General features: G+C 50.2%; 2 protein-coding genes across 2 annotated transcripts in view; one reads left to right on the forward strand and one right to left on the reverse strand.

Moving 5' to 3' along the window:
- The window catches only part of NME7 (NME/NM23 family member 7), a 97,198-nt gene extending 95,745 nt beyond the window's left edge, over positions 1-1,453 (forward strand). Inside the window, exon 12 of the mRNA XM_068417323.1 lies at positions 1,190-1,453. Coding sequence (XP_068273424.1) covers positions 1,190-1,222 — 33 coding nt within the window. The 3' untranslated portion in view covers positions 1,223-1,453. The remainder of the gene's footprint in view (positions 1-1,189) is intronic.
- Positions 1,267-16,633, reverse strand: ATP1B1 (ATPase Na+/K+ transporting subunit beta 1). The gene is made up of 6 exons (XM_068417324.1): positions 16,306-16,633; positions 13,517-13,645; positions 6,231-6,386; positions 5,276-5,460; positions 3,346-3,426; positions 1,267-2,688 (listed from the first exon to the last, which is right to left on the reverse strand). Exons 1-6 carry the CDS (start codon positions 16,403-16,405, stop codon positions 2,422-2,424), a joined length of 918 nt encoding a protein of 305 aa, XP_068273425.1. The 5' UTR covers positions 16,406-16,633; the 3' UTR covers positions 1,267-2,421.
- Positions 16,634-20,322: the final 3,689 nt, after the last annotated feature.

Genomic DNA, 20,322 nt, shown 5'->3' on the forward strand with positions numbered 1-20,322 from the left:
TTTGGCTTTATTTCATGTACATTATATGCGTCCCTTTGGACACTTGCTCAGTGAAGCCTACACAGGCATCGTAAGCTTGCTACAATATTTGTCCCACACCCCTGGAATAAGCTGTTAATCTTTATTAGTAGTTCATGCTTGGACTTTGCACTCATATAGTAAATTAAAAGGAGATAAATTATCTAACTGTGAGGTGGGGCTTTTATAAATAAAGCAGTTTGGGGTTTCTTTTGTTGTGGTTTTGTGGGTTTTGTTTTTTTTAAAACTGTCACAGGCAGTACAGCAAAGAACTGAATTGTAGGGGCAGGTGATCCTACCAACCCTTGAGCCATGTCCCCCCTCCCAAAGGTGGCAGCAGTGCACCCACCAGTTGCTGGGAGCCAAAATGGCTCAGCTTTCCTGCAGCTCTTGTGCAGGTGGAGCTGCCTTCAGGGAGCATTTTAATCAGTGTCTTTGTCAAGTCCTTGCCTCACAACCGCAGCAGACGAAGGCGAGGTTTCCGCCGTAGCGTACCCTGACTCTGCTTGCCCTCTAGCAGGTGGCTACCAGTTCAGCAGCTTGCTTTTCCAGCGTCCTGCGTTCCGATGAGGGCGGCTTTACCGAGCGGCTTGCTCGAGGATAGGCACGTTTTGTCACTTTACACGGAGAAATCCTCCCTGGCAATCTGCGTCACGCAGCACAAAGTGATCTTGACTCCTGCAGCAAGCCAGCTGCCACGTTTTGTCATGTCTGAGGAGCCCTGTCAGGCATAGCCTGTCCTCAGCGCCGAGCTATTGGCCCAGCAGCAACACAGAATGTGTCTGTGCTGTGAAACTCCATTTCTTCTGCTTGTGATTTGTGTGTGCCCTCCCAGCCCCGCAGCACGTACCTCTGGTGGCTGCTTTAACCCACACTAAGGATAAACCATTCTTACCTGTAGTAACTACTAGAACACGTGGCCTGTGCCTGGAGACACGGAGAACTTGCAGTAATGGTGGATACACTGGTTGCTGACTGGTGTGATCACGGACACACGTGCCACAGCAGCCTCTAATGCAGCTCAGGGAGCGGGAAAAACAAACTAACCCCAAAGCCCCCCTGATGTGAAATAGCCTTGCTCACACGTGGGAGCAGCAATTAAAGCCACCCCAATGCATGTTTCAACTGCCTTCCCTGGGAATGATACAGGTGTATTTTCTGTTTGAAACAGGTGCAGTACTTCTTCAAGATTCTGGACAACTAACAGGCTCCTTCCTCCCCCAAAGCAAGAGGCCTGCACACAGAACGGTGTGTTCATTCATTTATTTGTCCAATGTTTCAACCTGACTGAAATACAAGATCAACAAGAGCACTGTACTCCTGGCTATTGTTACATGTTAGAACATAGAGTTTTGCACTTTAGACAACATTTAACACCATTCTATGGGGTACTGCATTGCTTTTATAAAGTTTAAAATAAAGATTTCTTTTCAAACATGTGACTTTGGTTTATTTCATACATTACACTTCCTTGCAGAAAAAAATAAAATTGTACAACTGCATAAATATAAAATTCTTCCACCATGAAAATGGTTAAAACATTCAATAAAGACATTAGCACCACAGTGTGCGATGCCTCCAGCAGGAAAAAAAAAAAAAGAGAAAAAAGAAAAGAAAATATATAAAGCAGAGAGTTAACGCCTATCACTGCGGAGAGTGATAGTCTGACCCGGTCTCTCACACAACATACTGGAGGGTGAGGGAAAAGGGGGGTGGGGGGGGGAGAGAGAGACAGCATTCGCTACAAAGCACAGTACACAATCACCTATTCTCTTGAACTTAAGTTAGTTTCCCCTGCCCCCCCCCCCCACTAACATACCCTACCACCCCTGAGCAGTCAAAGCCGGACGGAGTGCTGTTAAATATAGTCTCAGAGGTGGGCCTGTCTTTGAAAAGGAACAAAATAATGAGAAGTATCATGCCAGTTCTAGTCCCATTGATTATTTACACCTTGGACAGCAAAAGTCTTTGCTCACGAGAAGTAGAAAACAGATACAATACATGGCTTGAAAAATGACCAGAGTGCGCACCTATAGTACTGTACACTAAATAAAATACACGAGAAGGCAGCAATACTTAGGGGCCAGAAACACTGCTTACTACAAGTCAGTTATGGAATCATAATTTACAGTAAAAATGGGCATGTCCCAAGGCTCAATTTTGTTTTCTTTTCTCATTTACAGTAGAATAAATATTTGTCGCTATTGCTACACTTGGTTTACATTCTAACCTAGTAAATGCAGAAAGCTAGTGTAAAGCGTAGAGATTACGTGTAGGTCCCATACGTATGACAGTTTGTTCAAGACTAGGAGGTTTTCTTTTTTGTTCTTTTTTTTTTTTTTTAAACATTTTTTAATGGCTAGGAGGAGGAGGCGGGGAGGGGGAAGAGGGTTGTGCTTACAATCAGCTGCTTTTTATGTCAAATTTCACATCAAAGCGTCCCTGGAAGCGGTCTTTGTCGCTGTACTGGATGTTCTGCCCGTAGGCCTTGCACTCCACGCGCACCTCCACGTCGTAGGTCAGGTTGGTGAACTGCACGGCCACCAGCGGCTGCAGGTACCGCGGCTGCAGGAGCTTCCCGTAGTAGGGGTAGTACTGCAGGGCAAAGCCGGGGTAGCCGCCCATCCCATAGTACTCCACCGTGCCTATTTTGTCTGCATCGTCCTCTCTCTAGGGAGGCAGGAAAAGGAAGAACAAATGATGACCATCACCCAAACTCTACCTTTTTCAGCCCCTTCCCCTTGTTTTTCACCAAGACCGCGCCCTCTCTCCCGTCATCGCTGATCCTCACCGTGACAGCACGAGGATGGTCCCGATGGTGGCAAGGACACCACAGCGCTCTCTAACCAGCAGCTGGACAATAAGCACCTCCCAGCACCCATCAGCCAGGAAAAGGGCTTTTCTTTATTTAAAAACTCAACCACTTTTGACATGTTCAGGAGTCACCACAGCTTCCTGCCATCCCACTGCACTGTCTTTGGCTAAAAACGAAAGTCTGCTGTTTCTCAGCTGCTTTACAATGCCAAGGAACCCACCACTTCCCTTGGAGTCCTTTTTTCCGCCACCCCTGCTAAGAGCTCCAGTGCAGCACTTGGAAGCAAAACAGCTACTTTTGAGGCCACCCTTTGCTATCCAGCCCTGCTGTCACCCCTCCCTGCGAGGGCAGCGCTGTCATTGTCACCAACAGGGTTTTGAGGAACTTCTGTTCCAAACGGGGAGACATCCCCAGTAAGAACCGCCCCAGTTGTCTGCAGAAAGGGGTCACTATGCTTGGACAAAGGCTTGGACAGTCTTCCCCTGCAGCTTCCCGACTGTGTTTCAACTCACCTTGGCAGCGCAGTGGACAGGGATGAGATAGGGGCTGTATTTTGCCGTAACGTCTGCGGGGAGGCTCTCGTTTACCGGAGCCTAGAAGAAACCCAGAACAAAGGGATGTTACACACCGGACACTCCTCTGCAGACTGCAGCACCTTTGCAGCAGCAAAGCTCAGTGGTACCAGACACGTGCCATTAACCCGAATCCCTTCGAGCTCAGTTTCAGAGGCACCAGCTCTTGGTGGTGGTTCCTGGGACAGACACACAGCGTAACACAACTAGAAGCCAGGGAACTCAACCCAAGCAGAGCTGTTGTCTGTTCTTAACAGCTTTGGGTACCAAAGCAAGCAGATGGGGTGATTTTCCATTTCATGGTGTCACTGGGGAGAGCATTTCACGGCAGAGCACTAGCTAGCGGGGCTTGTTTGTGCAGAGCCCAGGCAGGGGCAGGAAGAGACGCGCTGCTGGAGGATTTGCCACCTGCCTGCCCTGCCAGGCGAGCGCAGCTAGGGCTGGGAAGGCACAAGAAAGAACAAAGAGCGGCAGTCACACCCGGACGTTGCTGAACTTCGACACCACCTACAGGGAAGGACAAGGGAGAGGTGGGAGTGCCAGCTCTGATGTCAGTCTTGGGTCTCTTAAAAAGTGCAGTAGTTTTGCTTCCCAACCTTGCAAGTCTCAGATCTGCTTTATACACACCTCACCCAGCACAAGAGCTGTAGGGTCTCTGCTGGAGCGTGGAATGAGGAAAACAAATATTGCCTTGGATACACACGTCATGAAACATGTAAAGTCATTCCTGGACTAGACCCTGCTGTCTAATGCGGTCTGGAGCTCTTCAGAGCTCTGTGGCAAAGAACAGAGGAACCCACCAAACTCTTCTCTTCCCCACTCATCAAACACACACATCTCAGGTCATCCCACAACCACCACGTACCAAGCACAGCACCCGCTGTTTCTACCCTGGATAAGATGAGCCAAAATTCAACTCATTTCTTTCAGCACAGGGCAGGCTCCCTTCAAAGAAAAATGTTCCTCAAAACACGTTAGCTAGACAGCACTATTCCCCATCCTCAGCTACACTGAGGGACAGTGATGAAGGTGGCTTAGCACACCATTTGCACCATTTTCCATCCAGAAGATGGAGTGGCAGGTTTTGCACATCACCGTAGTCAAGAACACGTGCTCTGCCACTGAATTCTTACGAGATTTTTTTTTTTTTTTGCATTTAAATGTGTTGGAGAAAAAACTAGAAGTAAAAGCCGTTCCTGTCCAGACTAACATCCTCCAGCATTACTGCAAACGTGCCTTCAGGTGCAGCACAGAGCAAGGAGGTGACAGAGACATCCTATAGCACCTGGGGAACTGCATTAAATAACCTAAAGATCTCCTCACCTTTCTTGCAGTAAGAGCTGTGCTGGACTCCCAGATGTAGTTTACGCCTTATAGACTGTATCAGTCTGATAGTGAATATTAGCACGACTTCATTTAATTAAGGGGTTTTAGCAAGGCAGGCAACTCTATACTGCCCGCGGAAAGAATGGAGTAGATCGGGGCATGACACAACGTACTGATCTTACTACAGATGGAGTCAGCCTGGGATGGTCCCATGGAAGCACACAGGAACTTAAAATGGGTTTTATCATTTGAAGAAAATACCCTGTTAGAGCAGTTCAGTTACCAGGCTCAGAAGTTACCAGATAAATAACCAGGAGTTTGCTCTATGAGGTTCATTGCTATTTGTTACCCACTTGTGGTGTGCAGCATTCATTGCTTTGCAATGAAAAGTATTTTTAAAGCCAGTTACTCAAATCATCTCACAATTTCTCCCCTGCAGAAGGGGTTTAATACTGGTTGCTCACCAGAGCACAGGCACAGCAAATCTGCAGCCAGCTCCTCCTCCTGACCAGTAGCTTCTGCTAGAAAGGGAAGAGATACTTGCCTTAGGTTTGAAGCCGATAATTCTGTTGAGCTTGATGAGGATGCATGGTTTGCCATCCCTGTACCCAAAGGTGGGATCATTTATTCCAGAACAGTTTTCCAGCCATTCACGTTTGAATTTGCAGACCTTCTTCTGGCCCTGGACATCACTGTATGGTCCTCTCTCTTTGTAATCGGCAGGTGTGTCTGTCACGGTGGGGGAATGAAGAGACAACCGTATGCAACGTGACCTTCTGCTTGTCAGGGACACCAACACTCATGCTTCACTGTGTAGTCAGGATTTCCCCCTTGTCCAGACAGCTAAGTGACACCACAGACCTGCACCCAGCCACCCCACACGTGTGGGCTGGTCCCAGACCAGCAAGTTTGCAGGTGTTTTGTTTTTTAACTGAGGATTCTTCCAGACTACACGAGAACAAATACATCTGTAATCCACTGGCTCAGAGATTTTTGGCAGCTTTTACAAGCGGGTTCCCCTCAGATTTTACATGCACGTATTACGAGGCGATAGTCTCGTTCTGCATTATTACATATAATCTGTTAAAGGTTAATACCTCCCAGATGTTTTGCTGCATTGCATCAAGAGGACTGACACTGGCTTTGGCAAAGTCACCAGTAAACCCCCCGTGGCTTTCCGAGAGGATAAGGTCAGCACCAGGTGCTTTTTAGGGTCAGCTGCAACTTTCTCCAGGTGAAATCTGGGAGTTCCCAACCATATATCCTCTACAATAAGCTCCCAGGTACCTCCCTGGCCCAGTCTGGTCTGTCCAAACTGCTCATTTAATGAGCAGCCATATGACTGAAACCAGAACCTGCCAGTTCACCAACATGCCATTGGTTACAATAAAAGGAAAAGCCAAAGGCAGAGATCACCACTGCTCACCCTCAGCTTCGGGTGGACCTGACACAGAGGCATTGGTCAGAGCCCTCAGCTGCAGGAAACAATAGAGACTTACCCCCACAGTTCTCAAATATTATGTTATCGTTTTGTTGATCATCATTGTAGTCCTTTAAGAACTTCTCAAGGTTCCTCACATACGGCTCAAAACTTTTCGGATCGGAGGCAGTAAAGGAAATCTCTGTCTTTTGTACCTGGGGGATTTGAGTCAGTCCTACGAAAAGCAAAATCAGGAAGAAAACATTAAGCACACCTCAGAGTTGCACAGCCTCCGGGCAATGCAACGCACACCAAGAACATAACTCATTCTAATAATCTGTTTTTCAGGCTTCAGGACTTGCATGAAACAGCTTAAGCTCACTAGAGGGGAGGCTCTGACGGGCTCTTATCTCCTCTTTCTAACAACAGTCTGGAATATTCGTCATGATGTTTGCATCACTAAGCAGATAAAAATCACAGAATCCAGAAGGGAGGCTATAAGTCAAGGTTTTCCTCAAGAAAAACAGTCAACCACAGGTCCTCTGCCCACTTCTGCCTCCTCCCCAAGGACAGAAGGGAAGCTGTCTGTGTGTGAGACCAACCACACACAACGAAGTCCCACGGAAGCCTACTCTTATGTGCGTATCCCTAATGGGTTGACTTGAAAGTCTGCAAAACACGCTCTGTGTTTAGGTTCAAAATCAGAGCTGCCCACCCATGAATCCTGGCAATAAAACACGAGAGGTTCCTCAAGTCAGGTGTGGTCTCTGCTGGTTGTAATCCACATTGCTTTTGTGTAGTCTCCCTTGTGGGATGCAGGGCAGGAGGCATTTTCTCAGTCAGTAAATTCATCAGCTTTCGCTGGTCTTTTCACCCCATAAGCAGGTATTTCTGATTGCAGAAAGAGCTGCTCGAGCTCTCTAACCAGCAGCTCATCACTGAGTAGGTGAGTAGGAAATACCACCACATGGGAGAGGTGTTTAAAACCGTCCTAGATTCTGGGCTGCGTAACTAGCTCTGCTTTTGACTTTAGGAGGATGAACAGAAAAAGGAAGCATGGAGAAGAGAAGGGACTAGATAGAAGTAACACCTACAGATGATGAAAGCACCAACCCCTTTGCTTTTCATTATGGGACTTGGAAATAGCTGCTGCGTGACGTTCAGGTCACATTTTAATTGACTGCACTGATGCATGGCTAACGCTTTAAACCTAAGTAACGGGAACTGGAGTTCACGCTGCTTTTGTGGCAGCCACTGTAATTATTGAGGTCGTGACTTCTGTTCAGTTTGTCATCTTCATTTGAGCAAGAACAAGAAAAAGGAGCAGCGTTTGCTTTGACAGCTTTCAGAACAGGCCTGTTGCCAACAAGTTCCCCCGGTGCAAACCCCGGGCAGCTTAGCTGGCTGGCCCCAGCCCGCAGCAGCTTGTGACTCCAGCAATTTTTCCAAAGCCACTGGAGTGCTTCTGCTTAGTCCCTCCTCGGGCCAGCTCACCACTCCCCCTCCCACTACCCACTAAGTTGGAATTTGTAACCTAGGACAAAGATTAGCTTTGTTCCCCTAAACGCAGCTCCTAGTAGCCAAAGATAGCGAGACACCCAGGGAGTAGCTTGGGGTTTCAAGTTTTATTCCAGGAAGCAGCTTTAACCGCTCAAAACTCCCTCTGGTACAAATTGACCAGGTTGAGGGTTAAAAGTTTAGAAGCAACTTACTCCACTAGCAGAATTATGTCCTACCCTCCAAAGCCAGTGGCTTTCAACCCCTTTTCAAGCAATTATTTGCATTCTTGCTTCAGAAATGGTTATAAATAAATACACATAAAATAAATAAGCTGGGTTCAATTTTAGTAAGGGACTTCAATCCCATCCTGCCAAACCCTCCTCATGTTACCACTCAGCTGGGAAGCAGTAGGCTCAGAGTCTCTTGAAGTGGCTATCTGGAATTGCAGTGAAAGCAAGGCCAGGCCTTGGTTCCTCTCCTGGGTCTGCCTTTTCCAGAGGTCAAGTTACAGGTGTGTCATTCAAGTATATAAATATAAAATTCAAGCAAGCTTGGGCAGGCTTGTTAAGCTTCAGTCAGGCAGTTGAGTTATATATATGCTATACATTTTTGCTCAGAACCTCTAAAACCGAGGAACTCTCCACCTCTGTTGTTTGTCTTATCCAAGGTAATGCATAAACACACCCATGCAGGCAGAGACAAAGGGAAGGTCACCAATATACACCCTGCGGTGTGTAAAACCTAGCAGGTTAACTCTCTTCTCTGGTTAGGAGAGCCTGGCCCTTGACACCTACGGTCCAAAGCCAACCCTCTGCCCATGAGACAAGTTGACTTGGTTTGGGAGAACAGACTCCCATCCAAAGCATCCCCATCTTTTAGGTCTTTGCAGAGCAGCACCAAAGCCGGAGCAGCACCTCTGCACAGCTGCTCCAGTGGCCAGCGCAAGAGAACAACCCTTCCTGCCAGGCAGACTCAGCCTGCGGCCAGAGCTGGGCTGCTTTCAGCCAAACTTTGGGCATTTACAGGTACCTGGATGAACCAGGCCAGACTGGGCTTTGGTATGGCAGGTGCTTGCTTTGTTTAGGACAAGAGCAAAGTAGAGATCAGTCTTCTCACGAAGCGAGGAAGCAAATCTTTGTGAAGATGAGAGGCTTGTTATGAAAATAGCTTTATCCCCATTAAAAATGTATTACTGGCTTCCACCACAACCTCCATTCTTGCACACCTGCAACTGACCAAACACAAAGCCCTAAGCACAGATCTACCATTTCCTTCTTTGCTTTCCATCTGTACATCCCATAGCCAAAATAAATGTACATTAATAAATTAATGGTTGGACTCGATGATCCCAGAGGTCTCTTCCAACCTGGTTGATTCTGTGATCTGTAAAGGCTTCACTGCTTTCTCAGAGCAGTACTATCATCAAACCCTTCTTAAGGAATCTTGTTTAAAAGAAAAAAAAAAAGCACATTGATTTGTTATGACGAGGAGGTAACCTCTGCAGAACACTTCCATAACTCTTCTGAAAACTTTTCTCATCCCCATTAGGTGAACTGAGGCACACAGGGACAAGAAAAAAACTACAAAGCTGAACCATTACAGTGCTACCTACCATGGGTTGCTAGACACCTAGGAAGTACATGGTTCAAATAAAGTACAGGGATGAATAAGCCTCTTAGGGGCTTTGTGCACATGAAGAAGCCATTCATGAGCAAGCCCTATGTGGGAAGAGAAGCAAAGCCTCAAGTGCTTTCATAGACAGCAGTCTAAACAACCCTGTCCTCAGCTTCAGACTGTGATCTGTTTGCCACAGTTCTGCATCTCATGCTCTGAACACAGCGATGTGCCATGGTGTCATGTGTGGTGATGCTGTCCTTCACACATGGAAGAATCAAGTAACTTACTGCTAAGAAAATACTGACAAACTACTTTTGACAGTTTCCATAATTGCCTCTTAGAGTGCATTGCTAGGAAATATGATTACTGTCATCATTTGACTGACACTGTCCACATAAATGATGAGTGATGCCTTGACTTGGTAACAGACACCACCTTCTGTTGGCTTTCTAACTCTGTGGATGTACCAAGATACCTAAAACAAAACAACTGTGTGAAGTCATGGATGTTTTTTTCAGCTACAGTTCCACTCCAAAACTGCAGATTAAAATAATTTATTCAACTTCATTTAAAATCAGATTTTCTACATAGACTTTATCATTCTAAGCTGCAGAAGCAGGACTTCAGGAAAAAGCGTCCTGAGGGTGAAGAGGAAGAAACCAGAAGTGGGAAGTCAGGCTTGTTATTAGGAATGGTTGTGTAAGTCCGTAGTAACCACCGTTGCTTCATCATGCAATGCTCATTTCCAAGTACCAAGTAATCTTGTCTCAGAACGAGTCTGAACACTCCTGGGATGGCACAGATGACAAACTGAGTGATCACTACACCATTTCTATTTACCACACCCCCCCAGCTCACTAGATGAGGATAGACTTTAAAAGCCTCCATACCAAGCGATGTCCTCTCGAGCTTCCAGTCACCCTCTACTTCATTCCTGAAGTGCAAAAAGCAGGAGCAAGTTTTCTATAAAAGCAGCAAAATCTGCTTGGCAGATAACATCCCTGGAGCTCAAGATTCAGAGATTTTTCCAAACATGGGTGCTGAGACAAGAGACCGAAGCAGAAAAGTGCAGCTTCACAGGAGGCAGCTTGGGGCTTTCCTGCCACCTCCCTGCTGCTATCCAAGCTGGATGAGCCAAGTGGGGAACACACACCAGAGCAGCCTTTTCCATGACACAGTCACTGCCCAGGCACACCTGAAGCAGGGACACCTGAAATCCACCGGCTGGAGCAGGGATTCTTCCTTCCAGCTGCCACTTAAAGAGCCTTAGGCAGCAGTGAGCTCCGTCACCCCTCCACCAGCCCTGGTGAGAGGACGCTTTGTTCCACAGGGTGCACACCACAAGATGGCAGGATACACAGCCCAATTTATACTGGGGTGGGGAAGGGGAGGAGGAGAAGGCAGTGGTATTTTTTTAAACACTCAGTACACTGTGTTTAAGAGGCAATATCCTCATCCTCCCCTCTTAGCAGGGTAAGTCCTCTGTGCTTAAGGCAGAGTCCGAGCCTGCAGCACACGTGGAGCTGGGAGCTTGGGCTGTTGCAATGGCAAGGCTGGACGAGGAAGTGACCTGCGCTGTCCCTTCCCCCACCCCAAGACAAAAGAGGAGAAAAAAAGTATCATGGAAAGGTACAAAACTCAGCTTGCCCTGAAGCCCTGTGTAACATTCCTGTTGTGTTCAATGCAGAAACCAATTAGCATAGTAATGACATTTGGCTACAAAAATAGCACTTTATGGCTTTCAATGTTATACCCATGTCAATAACTCAATAAAACTTCCTGCAGGTTCTGCTGCTGTTCTGAAATCTGTTGTATTTGAGAACAAGAATGATATTATAGCAGCCCCTACAGCATTTTCTCCTGCAAATCCTGAGGTGTAGTTTCCCCTTTCCCAGCCATTTTGGGCTGACACTGCAGTGACTTGCCCAAGAAGGACAGAGCACCGTAACAGGAATAAAACCAGGTTTTCTAGCTTCCTAGAAAATCCAGGGCTGTATCAAGCTGCCAATATACTTACTTGGCTTGCAAATCTTCCCACAAGAACCTGGAATTAGACTTGCCCAACACCCTGTCTTATGTAGTTCATAGTCTGCAGGGGTCCCAGATCACAGAAAACTCGAGTTAGATGCTCACCCAGAGCAGGAGTGAACATGCCCATGCCTGTGTTACCAGGAGAGCAGCTGTGCTTGCAGCACTGGGGAGAGCCCTACACCGCAGGGGGATACAGGGGTTGCAACCTCCCAAACACAGCAGTGCAGCAACTCACTGCAGTGCCAGTCTGTGAAAGCCCATATTAAAAGGTTATTTTTGACTCATTGTGGCTGCTGTGCTACAGGAGAAGGAACGGACTTGACATTAAGAGCCAACCTCCACCGCCCCTTTCCCCCAGCTCGTCCACATCTGTAGAAAGAGTTGTCACATAATGCCCTAAAAAGGACCCTGTGCTATTAACTGGTACACGTACCCTTGAAGTTGTACACATGTGCCATTACAGCTTGGTTCAAAACCCTTGTTTGTTGGGCTGCCTATATTCAAGGAGCTGGATTTTGTTCCCCTTGATTTCAGTACGTGTCCTGAAAGCCCATTACAAAGATCCCTGATGACCTTTTCGTTCTTCCTCCATTTTGATTTCTGTAGTACACGCTACAAGAGTGTCTCCAAATTCAGTTCCCTTTTTTGGTTAAAAAAAAGGGTGCAGTATGCAATTAAGAGATGAATAAAAATCCTCTGCAGGCTGAAATCTTACACAGAAATTTTACCACAGAGTTGCTTTGAAATTAGAACTGCAAACTGCTATGACACAGAAAGCGAACAGTTTACCTAGAATGAGTAATTATGTGACATCAGGCTAACCAGCAGGTCTAGCTGGATGTAACCCAAGATTCACGGGCTTCTTCGCTAATTATTTCACGTCTGGTGAGACCATTGGGCTTCAGCCGGGGAAAAACACATTATTAAAATAACAACTACTCCACCATTAGCCATGTTGGCTTCTCAGATGGAGCTAACGGCTCTGGGTAGCGTCGGTGACAGTTTAGTCCTTCCTGCAAATGTCAGAGCCCGTTGCAGAGACGGAAACAGCCTCTCTCAGTGCTTAAGACAGCATTTACCCCAGCCACGCTGGTGCATTGAGAAGCACCACACACTAACACAGCAATTAAAAAATGCTGGTGGAAAAGCAATTATCTGAAAAAGATGATTCTTTGCTGAGATATAACACCATTTGGTGATGGTGACGTGCCCTGTGTTGTTACAGCAGGGAACAACCCTGCAGACAGTGGGGCTGTAAGACACCATGTGAGACCAGAGCCAGCTTCTGCAGCTACAAGCCATCAGCCTCACAATTGTCACTTAAATACCACCGTTATTAAAAGCTTCTGAACTGTTTTACAGAGCAACTGGAGACAGATCATTACCATCCCCAGTGCCAAGCAGCCTCAAGGTCATTTGTAACGTGGGAAAGCAGCAGTTGCGCAGCTCCCCCGCCACGCTCTGAGCGGCCGCTGGCGGCAGCCGGAGTCAGAGCCCAGACGGGCAGAGCAGGGAACCTGCAGCAAGGGCTAGGGACTCCATTTGCCCCTACCCAAGGCAGGCTGGCCACAGACACTGCTCAATCAATCATTTTAATTTTGATCAAAGACTTATTTTGTCTAGTAAAGGCAGGTCATGCATCAGCAACGACAAGACCCACCTTTAACCCCCCCCCCCAACATATTTAACTGAAATATCCGTTAGTAAATACTCCCACCTCCTCTAGATCACACAGCGTGGTTCAGTGCTGGTTAACACAACTCATTAAGCACACCCAGAATTTGTATGGTCCCCTTTCTCCTTGTGCCCCCCCAGCTTCACAGATAAAGCCAACATTTTAGCTTTGTCCCTTCACTTACCCATGGGAACACAGTGGCTATGAAGAAAGAAAAACTGAACCCAGCTCCTTTGTACAGCTCATTCCCAAGTGAAGCCTCTTAGCCTCACTCCATTGCTTCAGTTTAAGGGAAGAGCAGCAATCCAGGTTCAAGCTCCTTGCAGACAGGATGCATATTTCACATGATGCAACCTTTAATTCTAGCAGGAGTGCCTTCAAGCCCCGGTACTCTTTAACACAGAAGGCTGAGAACATACCCACCCCCTACAAATATGTGTTGCAGCAACGACATGCTTATTTCATCCTCCTTCTTGAGGTGAGTAACCAACCCGCCTCCCCAGAACAGCTTGCACCAAGTCAAGCCACAGGCCTCTTGTTACCTGGAGGTGCCACTCGATCCTGGTATTTGGGCTCAAATTCACTGACAGTGAGCAACATCACTTGGATGGTCCCAATGAATATACCTGCCAGGCAACCGTAGAAGATGACATAGAAGAGGAGGATCTTAACTGCAAGAGAACACAAACAGAAAGAGGAATCAAATCAAGCCCTCAAGGCAGTCACCTCTCAGGACAAAATTCCCAGCCTCTACCACTTGCAGGGCACACGGGATTCAGATGGCAAGCCCTGCTGCACAGGCACGTATTTAACAGCGAGATTCTGCCCTGACGCAGGCAGAAAGTGTCACTCTAGTTGTTTGGGGGGCTGGAAGCACAAGCCCCCGAAAACCTAGAAATCCATTAATCAGGATTTGGGACTGTAAAACATGAAGATTAAACCCTATCCTTCCATATTTTAAAGGATCCCTTAGCTAACCCCAATGCTCCCATCACAGGTGACAAACTTTCAGTGAAGCAAGTGCCCAACAGCAAGAAGCCGTACTAGGGGTGTGCTCCGAGTGACAGCCATTCCACAACGCTCTGGGCCTCAAAGCTATTTCCAGAAGAGTCTACAGTGAATGTCACATGCAGGTTTACAAGCAATTGCCTGATCCCCCCGATTAATTATTCATGTTATCACCTCCATTAAAGACAACAGGAGCAAAATTCAGGCCTAAACTGACTCCAATACTCCATCTCCAATGTAGGAAAGTACTCTGACATGTTACAGTACCACAAGGTTTAGCAGCCTTGTACGGCTACAAAGGCACTCCAGCACTGCTCGTACCAATTAAAAAGTGAATTACATAATAATGAAAGACTGAATTTAGTTTTGGTCTAAAGGGAGATGCCTAGAGTGATCTGGGGAGGGGAGTGGGGAGATGAGCCTGGAGACACAGCATGGCTCAGACTCTGGGTATCAGTTCCCAGTTTACAAGGATTATCTCGACTGATTAACTGCCCAGTAACGTGCCATACTAAGCATCACCAGGCCGCCCATGGGAAGGCTAGGCCAGCCCATGCCAAGCACCTATATGCTAATCAGGCCACAGGAACAAGCAGGCCAGCACAGAGGCCGAAAAGAGAGCCTGCTTGATCTCAGACTGTCCTCACCTAATTGCAAATGAAAAAGAGGTGGTTTATTTGAAGGACGTGAAGTGACCGTCTACAAGGGAAGGGGAGGAAGCAGTAGGTAAAAGTATTCCTCCTCCCTCCCCTAGCCCCACCATAAAAAAAGCTCCATCAGTGGAGAAGCCTCCGGATGAAAGCAGGCAGTTCAGGTTGTTTTCTTTTCAAGTCTATGAAAGACAGGAGAGCAGGACAGACAGCAAGACGGCGGCTGAGGGACACCGTCAGAAAGGCACTCCAACCTCTCTTCTTCCTGTGGTGCACCGGCGCAGGGGAGGTAGCCAGGGCTGGTGGGCAGAGCTGCATGTGGTAGCGTGGTGCTCCAGGAGTTAAAAGCACTCTTTGGTATCCAGGCAGCGTAAAGCAAATGGCTGTGACGTCAGGGACGTGTGGAAATTTTTTCCAGAGCACGGTCATAGGAGGTGCTGTTGTAACAAACCAAACACTAATGCTGTTGTCCGCAGCGTAACGCCTTTGAGTTTTGTAACATCAAAAGGCAAACGCTGGGAGGTAGCTTATTTAATCAGGTTCCCAGCCAGGATGCTCTTAACGCCAAAGACACCTCAAAGGTCAAAAGCACTCCTAGGTCTCAGAAAATACACAGCAGGTCTAGACAGGGTTGAACGAGAAGGCTTCCCACAACAGGTAGGTTTGTGACAGAGGAATCAGATCATCAGCCTGCAGACTGACTCCACAAATGGCAATCAGTCCTAAGCGGGTAGGTACAGGCGCTCTGGGAGAAGGACCCGGTTCAGCCTCCGCATCTGAAGCGGTGCGCAGTTGCCTGGTGCCTCAGGAGCAGAAAATACCTATCCATGCGCACCCACAACCCAATTCTGCTCACGTAAAGCTAGAGCAGAAGCCTGCTCTAGTCCGCCCGCCTGCCAGAGCTAAAGCTGGCAGCTCCGGATGTGGCACCTCCGGCTGATCCGTTACAACAGGAGCCGAATTCAACATCGCAAGGGTGGCACACCAGCTGTGGTTGGCAGCAACTGGAAGACTGTCTATTTGCGTGAAGAAAAACGTTAAAAGCCTCTTAGTCTAAGTGCTAGTGGCACAGCACCTAATAAATACATCATGGGCACTTAATCACGAATATACATAGAGCCATTTCCTTCTCGCAGACGCATTAAAAGCCAACTGTTCTCTCCCGACGAGGTAAAATTAGCTCAGTTTCCTTTATCCAGAGAAAAGGGAGAAAAAAAAAAAAGCAAAGCCACCCTGAGTCCGGGGCAGGTGAGGGCTGGGCGAGCAGGCTCCCCCGACGGCGATGCTCCCGGGCCGGGCCAGCCGCCGGGGAAGGAGACCCAAGGACGAGGCGCCCTCGCCAAGGTCGGCCGGCCCTGGGCTCCATCCCGGGGCCGGGGGCCGACCCCGCCTCACCCCCGGCCCCACCTGAAGTCACACCTACGCGGGCAGCGGCCCCCGACCCCCCGCGGGGCCCCACCGGACACCGGGGGGGGGGCGGGAGGAGGCCCCCCCACCCCGCCCTCACCCAGCGGGGACGCGTCGCCGGCCCCGGCCGCAGCACACCCCCCACCCTCGCTCCGGGTCGCCCTCGCCGGGGGCCGCCGCCGGCAGAGGCCGGGCCGTGCTGCAGCGCCCGCCGCATCGCCGCCGCCCCCCGCCCCGGCCCCGCCGCCCCCCGGCCCGGCACTCACACCAGCTGCCCCCGGTGCGGCCCAGCAGCTCTTTCTTCTCCGAGTTCCAGATGAATTTCTTCCAGTTGCCGTCGCCGTCCTTGGCCTTCCCACGGGCCATGGCGAGCGGGAGGGCGGGCGAACGGCGGCGGGGAGAAGTCTAGCCCTTGGCGGGCGGCGCGGGCAGGCCCCGGCCGGGCTCCTCGCCCCGCGGCACCGGGAACGTCTGGGTGCGCCCGCCCGCTCTGCGGGACAGCCGGCGAGGTGAGAGGGGAAGAACCGACCGGTCGCGCGGGCGGGAGCGGCGGGCGGTTACGGGCAGCCGAGCCGAGCCGAGCCCACACGGCACAAAGCAGCCGCGCTCGCCGCCTGCCGCGCCCCTTCATATACACCGCCGGCCCCGCCCCGCCGCCGCCTCCGCCAATGGGCGCAGGCAGAGGGCTCCCGGGGGCGGGGCCTGTCGCGGGGCCGGGGCGGGGCCCGGCGGCGGGCGGCGGCCGGTAGAGGCGCGCGGCCGGCGGGAGCGGCGGGGCGGGAGGGGGCGGGCAGCGGGGCCGGCGGCGGCGCGGGGCGGGGCGGGGCGGGCGGGCACGTGGGTGCGCGCGCGCCCCGGTGTGTGCGGGCGCGGGCGGGCAGCCCCCCCCGGTAGCTGCATGCGCGGCTGCGTGCGCATGTGTGCGCGGGCCCGCGCACCTGCATGGTTGTGCCCGGGGCTTTGTACCGCCCCCCGCCCCGCCCGGCTCCGCTCCCCGCGGGTCACGCCGCAGCAGAGGCCGGTCGGCCGGGTGTGGGCATCGCCTGCCTCCCCCCCCCCCTCCTCCTCCTCCTCCTCCTGCTGCAGCTGCTGCTCTTGCCCCGCTCCGGCTGCGGAATGTTTAACGCAAACAGCTCCGCCGCGTTTGCGGTGGAAGCACCTGCCGGGAGCGGGGGGCGGGCGCTCCCCGGGGGCGCGGCACCGGCCTTCCCCGCTCGCCTCCCCCGGGTGGGGGGGCTGCGGCAGGGGTGGTGTCGGGGGGGGAGCAGGGCATGGGGGTGAGCGGGGTTACCGTGTGTCCCGCCAGGGAGGAGCTGAGGGAGGCCGGCACAGGAGGGGCTGCGGCATCTCAGCCTGGGAAGTCATCCCGCTGCCCCCGGGGGTCTCATCAATCCGACGCTTGGACCTTGCAGGAAAACAGAAAAAAAAAAGAAAAAGGGCGTTTTAATGCGCCATTAAAACTATCGTTTTAATCTGCTCCGTGATCACTGGTAACTAACATGCCTTCATCCCACAGTACCGTTTCAGGACGGTTAAAGTTACACGTGATCCTTACCTCCACGTTTCCAAAGCATATTTAGATGAACTCTGAATTTCCTATTTGTTTACGATATCGTATTCCACTTTAACGCCATTCTCCTTTTTCTTTTTGGTCTGGGAATCGGGATGAACGCGTATAAGCTGGGCCTTTCCTAGTATCTCCTAGCAGGTGCATGTTCTTCTGTAACTTACCTGCAAGAATGACCTGAAATTGAGGACCACCCAACCAACCAGCCTCAGCGTGCTCTTCTTGGACCTCAAGGAGGAGCAGTCTGGCCACCATCATCTCCTACCCTTCCTAAGCCATTAAGCTAGCAGTCAGGGGACAAGTCATAATGTGGCACCCTTCTCCAAGTGATCACAGAATCACAGAATCAACCAGGTTGGAAGAGACCTCTGGGATCATCGAGTCCAACCGTTGCCCTGACACCACCCTGTCAACTAGACCATGGCACTAAGTGCCATGTCCAGTCTTTTCTTAAACACATCCAGAGATGGTGACTCCACCACCTCCCTGGGCAGCCCATTCCAATGGCTAATAACCCTTTCTGAAAAGGGTTCCATGGCTACAAACCAGAACCAGGCCCTGAAGCAACCAACCGAGACACCTGCTTCTTTAGGCCATCAGCCTTAGCCTACTGGAGCCGCAGGGGCTCCACACAGGCCAGATAGCCTCAAGGTCATGCCACCATTCAAGGCTAAGCATGGCCTCCTTCGCTGTAGGTGTACGACCAGACTTCTCAAAGCTTGTGGGTTAGAAAGAGGACAGGTATCATGCAGGACATATAGAGAGGTCGTGCGCCTAGAAGGCTGTGGGTGTTTAACTGGGAGTGTCCGGTTTGCTGAACGTTCCATGATACGTTATGCCTGATCAAAGGGAGCCAGGTGTGCCACATGGATTGTCATCCTATGTTAGGAGAATCAGCTCTCGGTGGCATTGGTGTGATCGCAAAGGGCTGATCAGCTAGAGGGAAGAGGATAAATGGCATCTTTCTTTTCTCTTTGGTGTCTGGTCAGAGCTGGTCTTTTAAAGAGACCTGCTGATGGTGGGTGATAACAACAGCAAACACAGACAGCAGTATCTGATACCCAAGCGAACATCATCTACCCTGCAGGGAGGACAGTATCAGTTACAAATTAAGGCGGCTGTGATTACAATCAGGCCAATAAGTAGATGAGCACTGCTGGAGGAAAAAACACCCATTTTTAACTCCCAGACCTCAGGGCTGTAGCCAGCCAGGCAGTTTCTCTCGGCTGCTGGGCTGCCAGGTCTGCACTGGCCACTGGGGAACAGAACCAACTCTCCTTCCAATGCCCCGGGTGCAATTAATGGCCTAGGTATGCTACCCTACAAAGGGCAGCAGTTTGGGAATTATGTGTGGGTGCGTGGTGGCGTCAGCCAAGCATGAAGTCTACTCATCAGACAGCCTACCCTTGGATGCTGTGTCTGGCGTTATCCACGGGCCAGGAATCAGCTCAGCTAGGCTGCAGAGGAAAACACCACATGAGTTAGTTCAGGGCACGTGCAACAGCAGCAGGCGGTGCAGCCCTCCCCTCCTTGCCTTCTGCCCGAACAACAGGGTCATCCAAAATAAAACAGGCGTGTGATACTCAGGCAGGTTCATGGTGATATTCAAATCAGGGAAGATTTGAATGGGAGTACACTCTGCCACAGCATTATTTCCTAAGACCACAGAGAACGAGTTTGGAGAAAGCGGCTAGAGAATATCTGAATAATCATATCACGATTACACGGTAAACGAGCACCCAGAAACATGACCTTCCTCTGAGCACGTTCCCACTGTCGCTACAAGCTCTCGTGGTGCTGGTGGAAGCTGAGCTGCAGGAGCTCCTGGCTTCATCAGTGTTTGTTTAAGGATCACTGGGAGACTCTCTCCTCTTCCTGCAAACGTCTGTATTTCTGTATGAATACACAGGGAAGTCCTGTTGGGTTGGCAGTGGCCAGCAACACCAAACCCCCATGACTGCACAGGCTAGCGCGTGCAGGATCTGGAAGAGGCCAAAGGCTCTTCATGAGGATTGCACATCATTCCTTCAAACTTTTACACACCCGAAGACTCAGGACATGCGCTTTACTTGGTGCCGGTGAATTATCCCCTCAGAATCGGCAGAACTATAGGCAACGGGGTGCCAGATTTTTTTCAGATTTACTGTTTGTTTGACTGCTCAGATATCAATCAGGCCGTCTCTAAGGCCACCACTTTATGATCTGATTTTTGAAGGTGATAAGGGCTTGAGGCAATGTTTGAAACTGCCAAGAACAAAATGTGCAAAGCAATCCATGTCCAGGAGATTAGCTGCAGGAGGAAGGACAGGGCTGGGGAAAACTGCGCACCGGCACCTAGGGACGAACGACCTGCAAGATGGAAGTGGGTAAGGGTTTATCTCGTTGCCCTGAGCGTGTGAAGAGCACTCCTGATTTTCTCCATGGGTTTGGGCGTAGCCACCAATGAGATCCCTGGTTCCTTTGGGTCTCCTGCCTTGCAGGACTGGGAGAAAGCACCTAGGGCAAGGAGAGGGGTCTCACTACAGGGCAGGAGGGTGGACAATTACTTTTGATGTAGGGGCAAAAGAGAAGGGCCCAGTGCAGAGCAAAGCAAAGTGAGGGTTTGTCCAGCTTCGTGACTATTCTGCCCGTTAGTGCCATTTGTGGCGGAAAATGAGACTGTGCGGCTGACGGTCACATGCAGGAACTTTGGGTAACGTGTGATCTAGAAACATCT

This window comes from Nyctibius grandis, chromosome 23 (assembly GCF_013368605.1).
Source record: "Nyctibius grandis isolate bNycGra1 chromosome 23, bNycGra1.pri, whole genome shotgun sequence".
NCBI classification, from domain to species: Eukaryota; Metazoa; Chordata; class Aves; order Nyctibiiformes; family Nyctibiidae; genus Nyctibius; species Nyctibius grandis.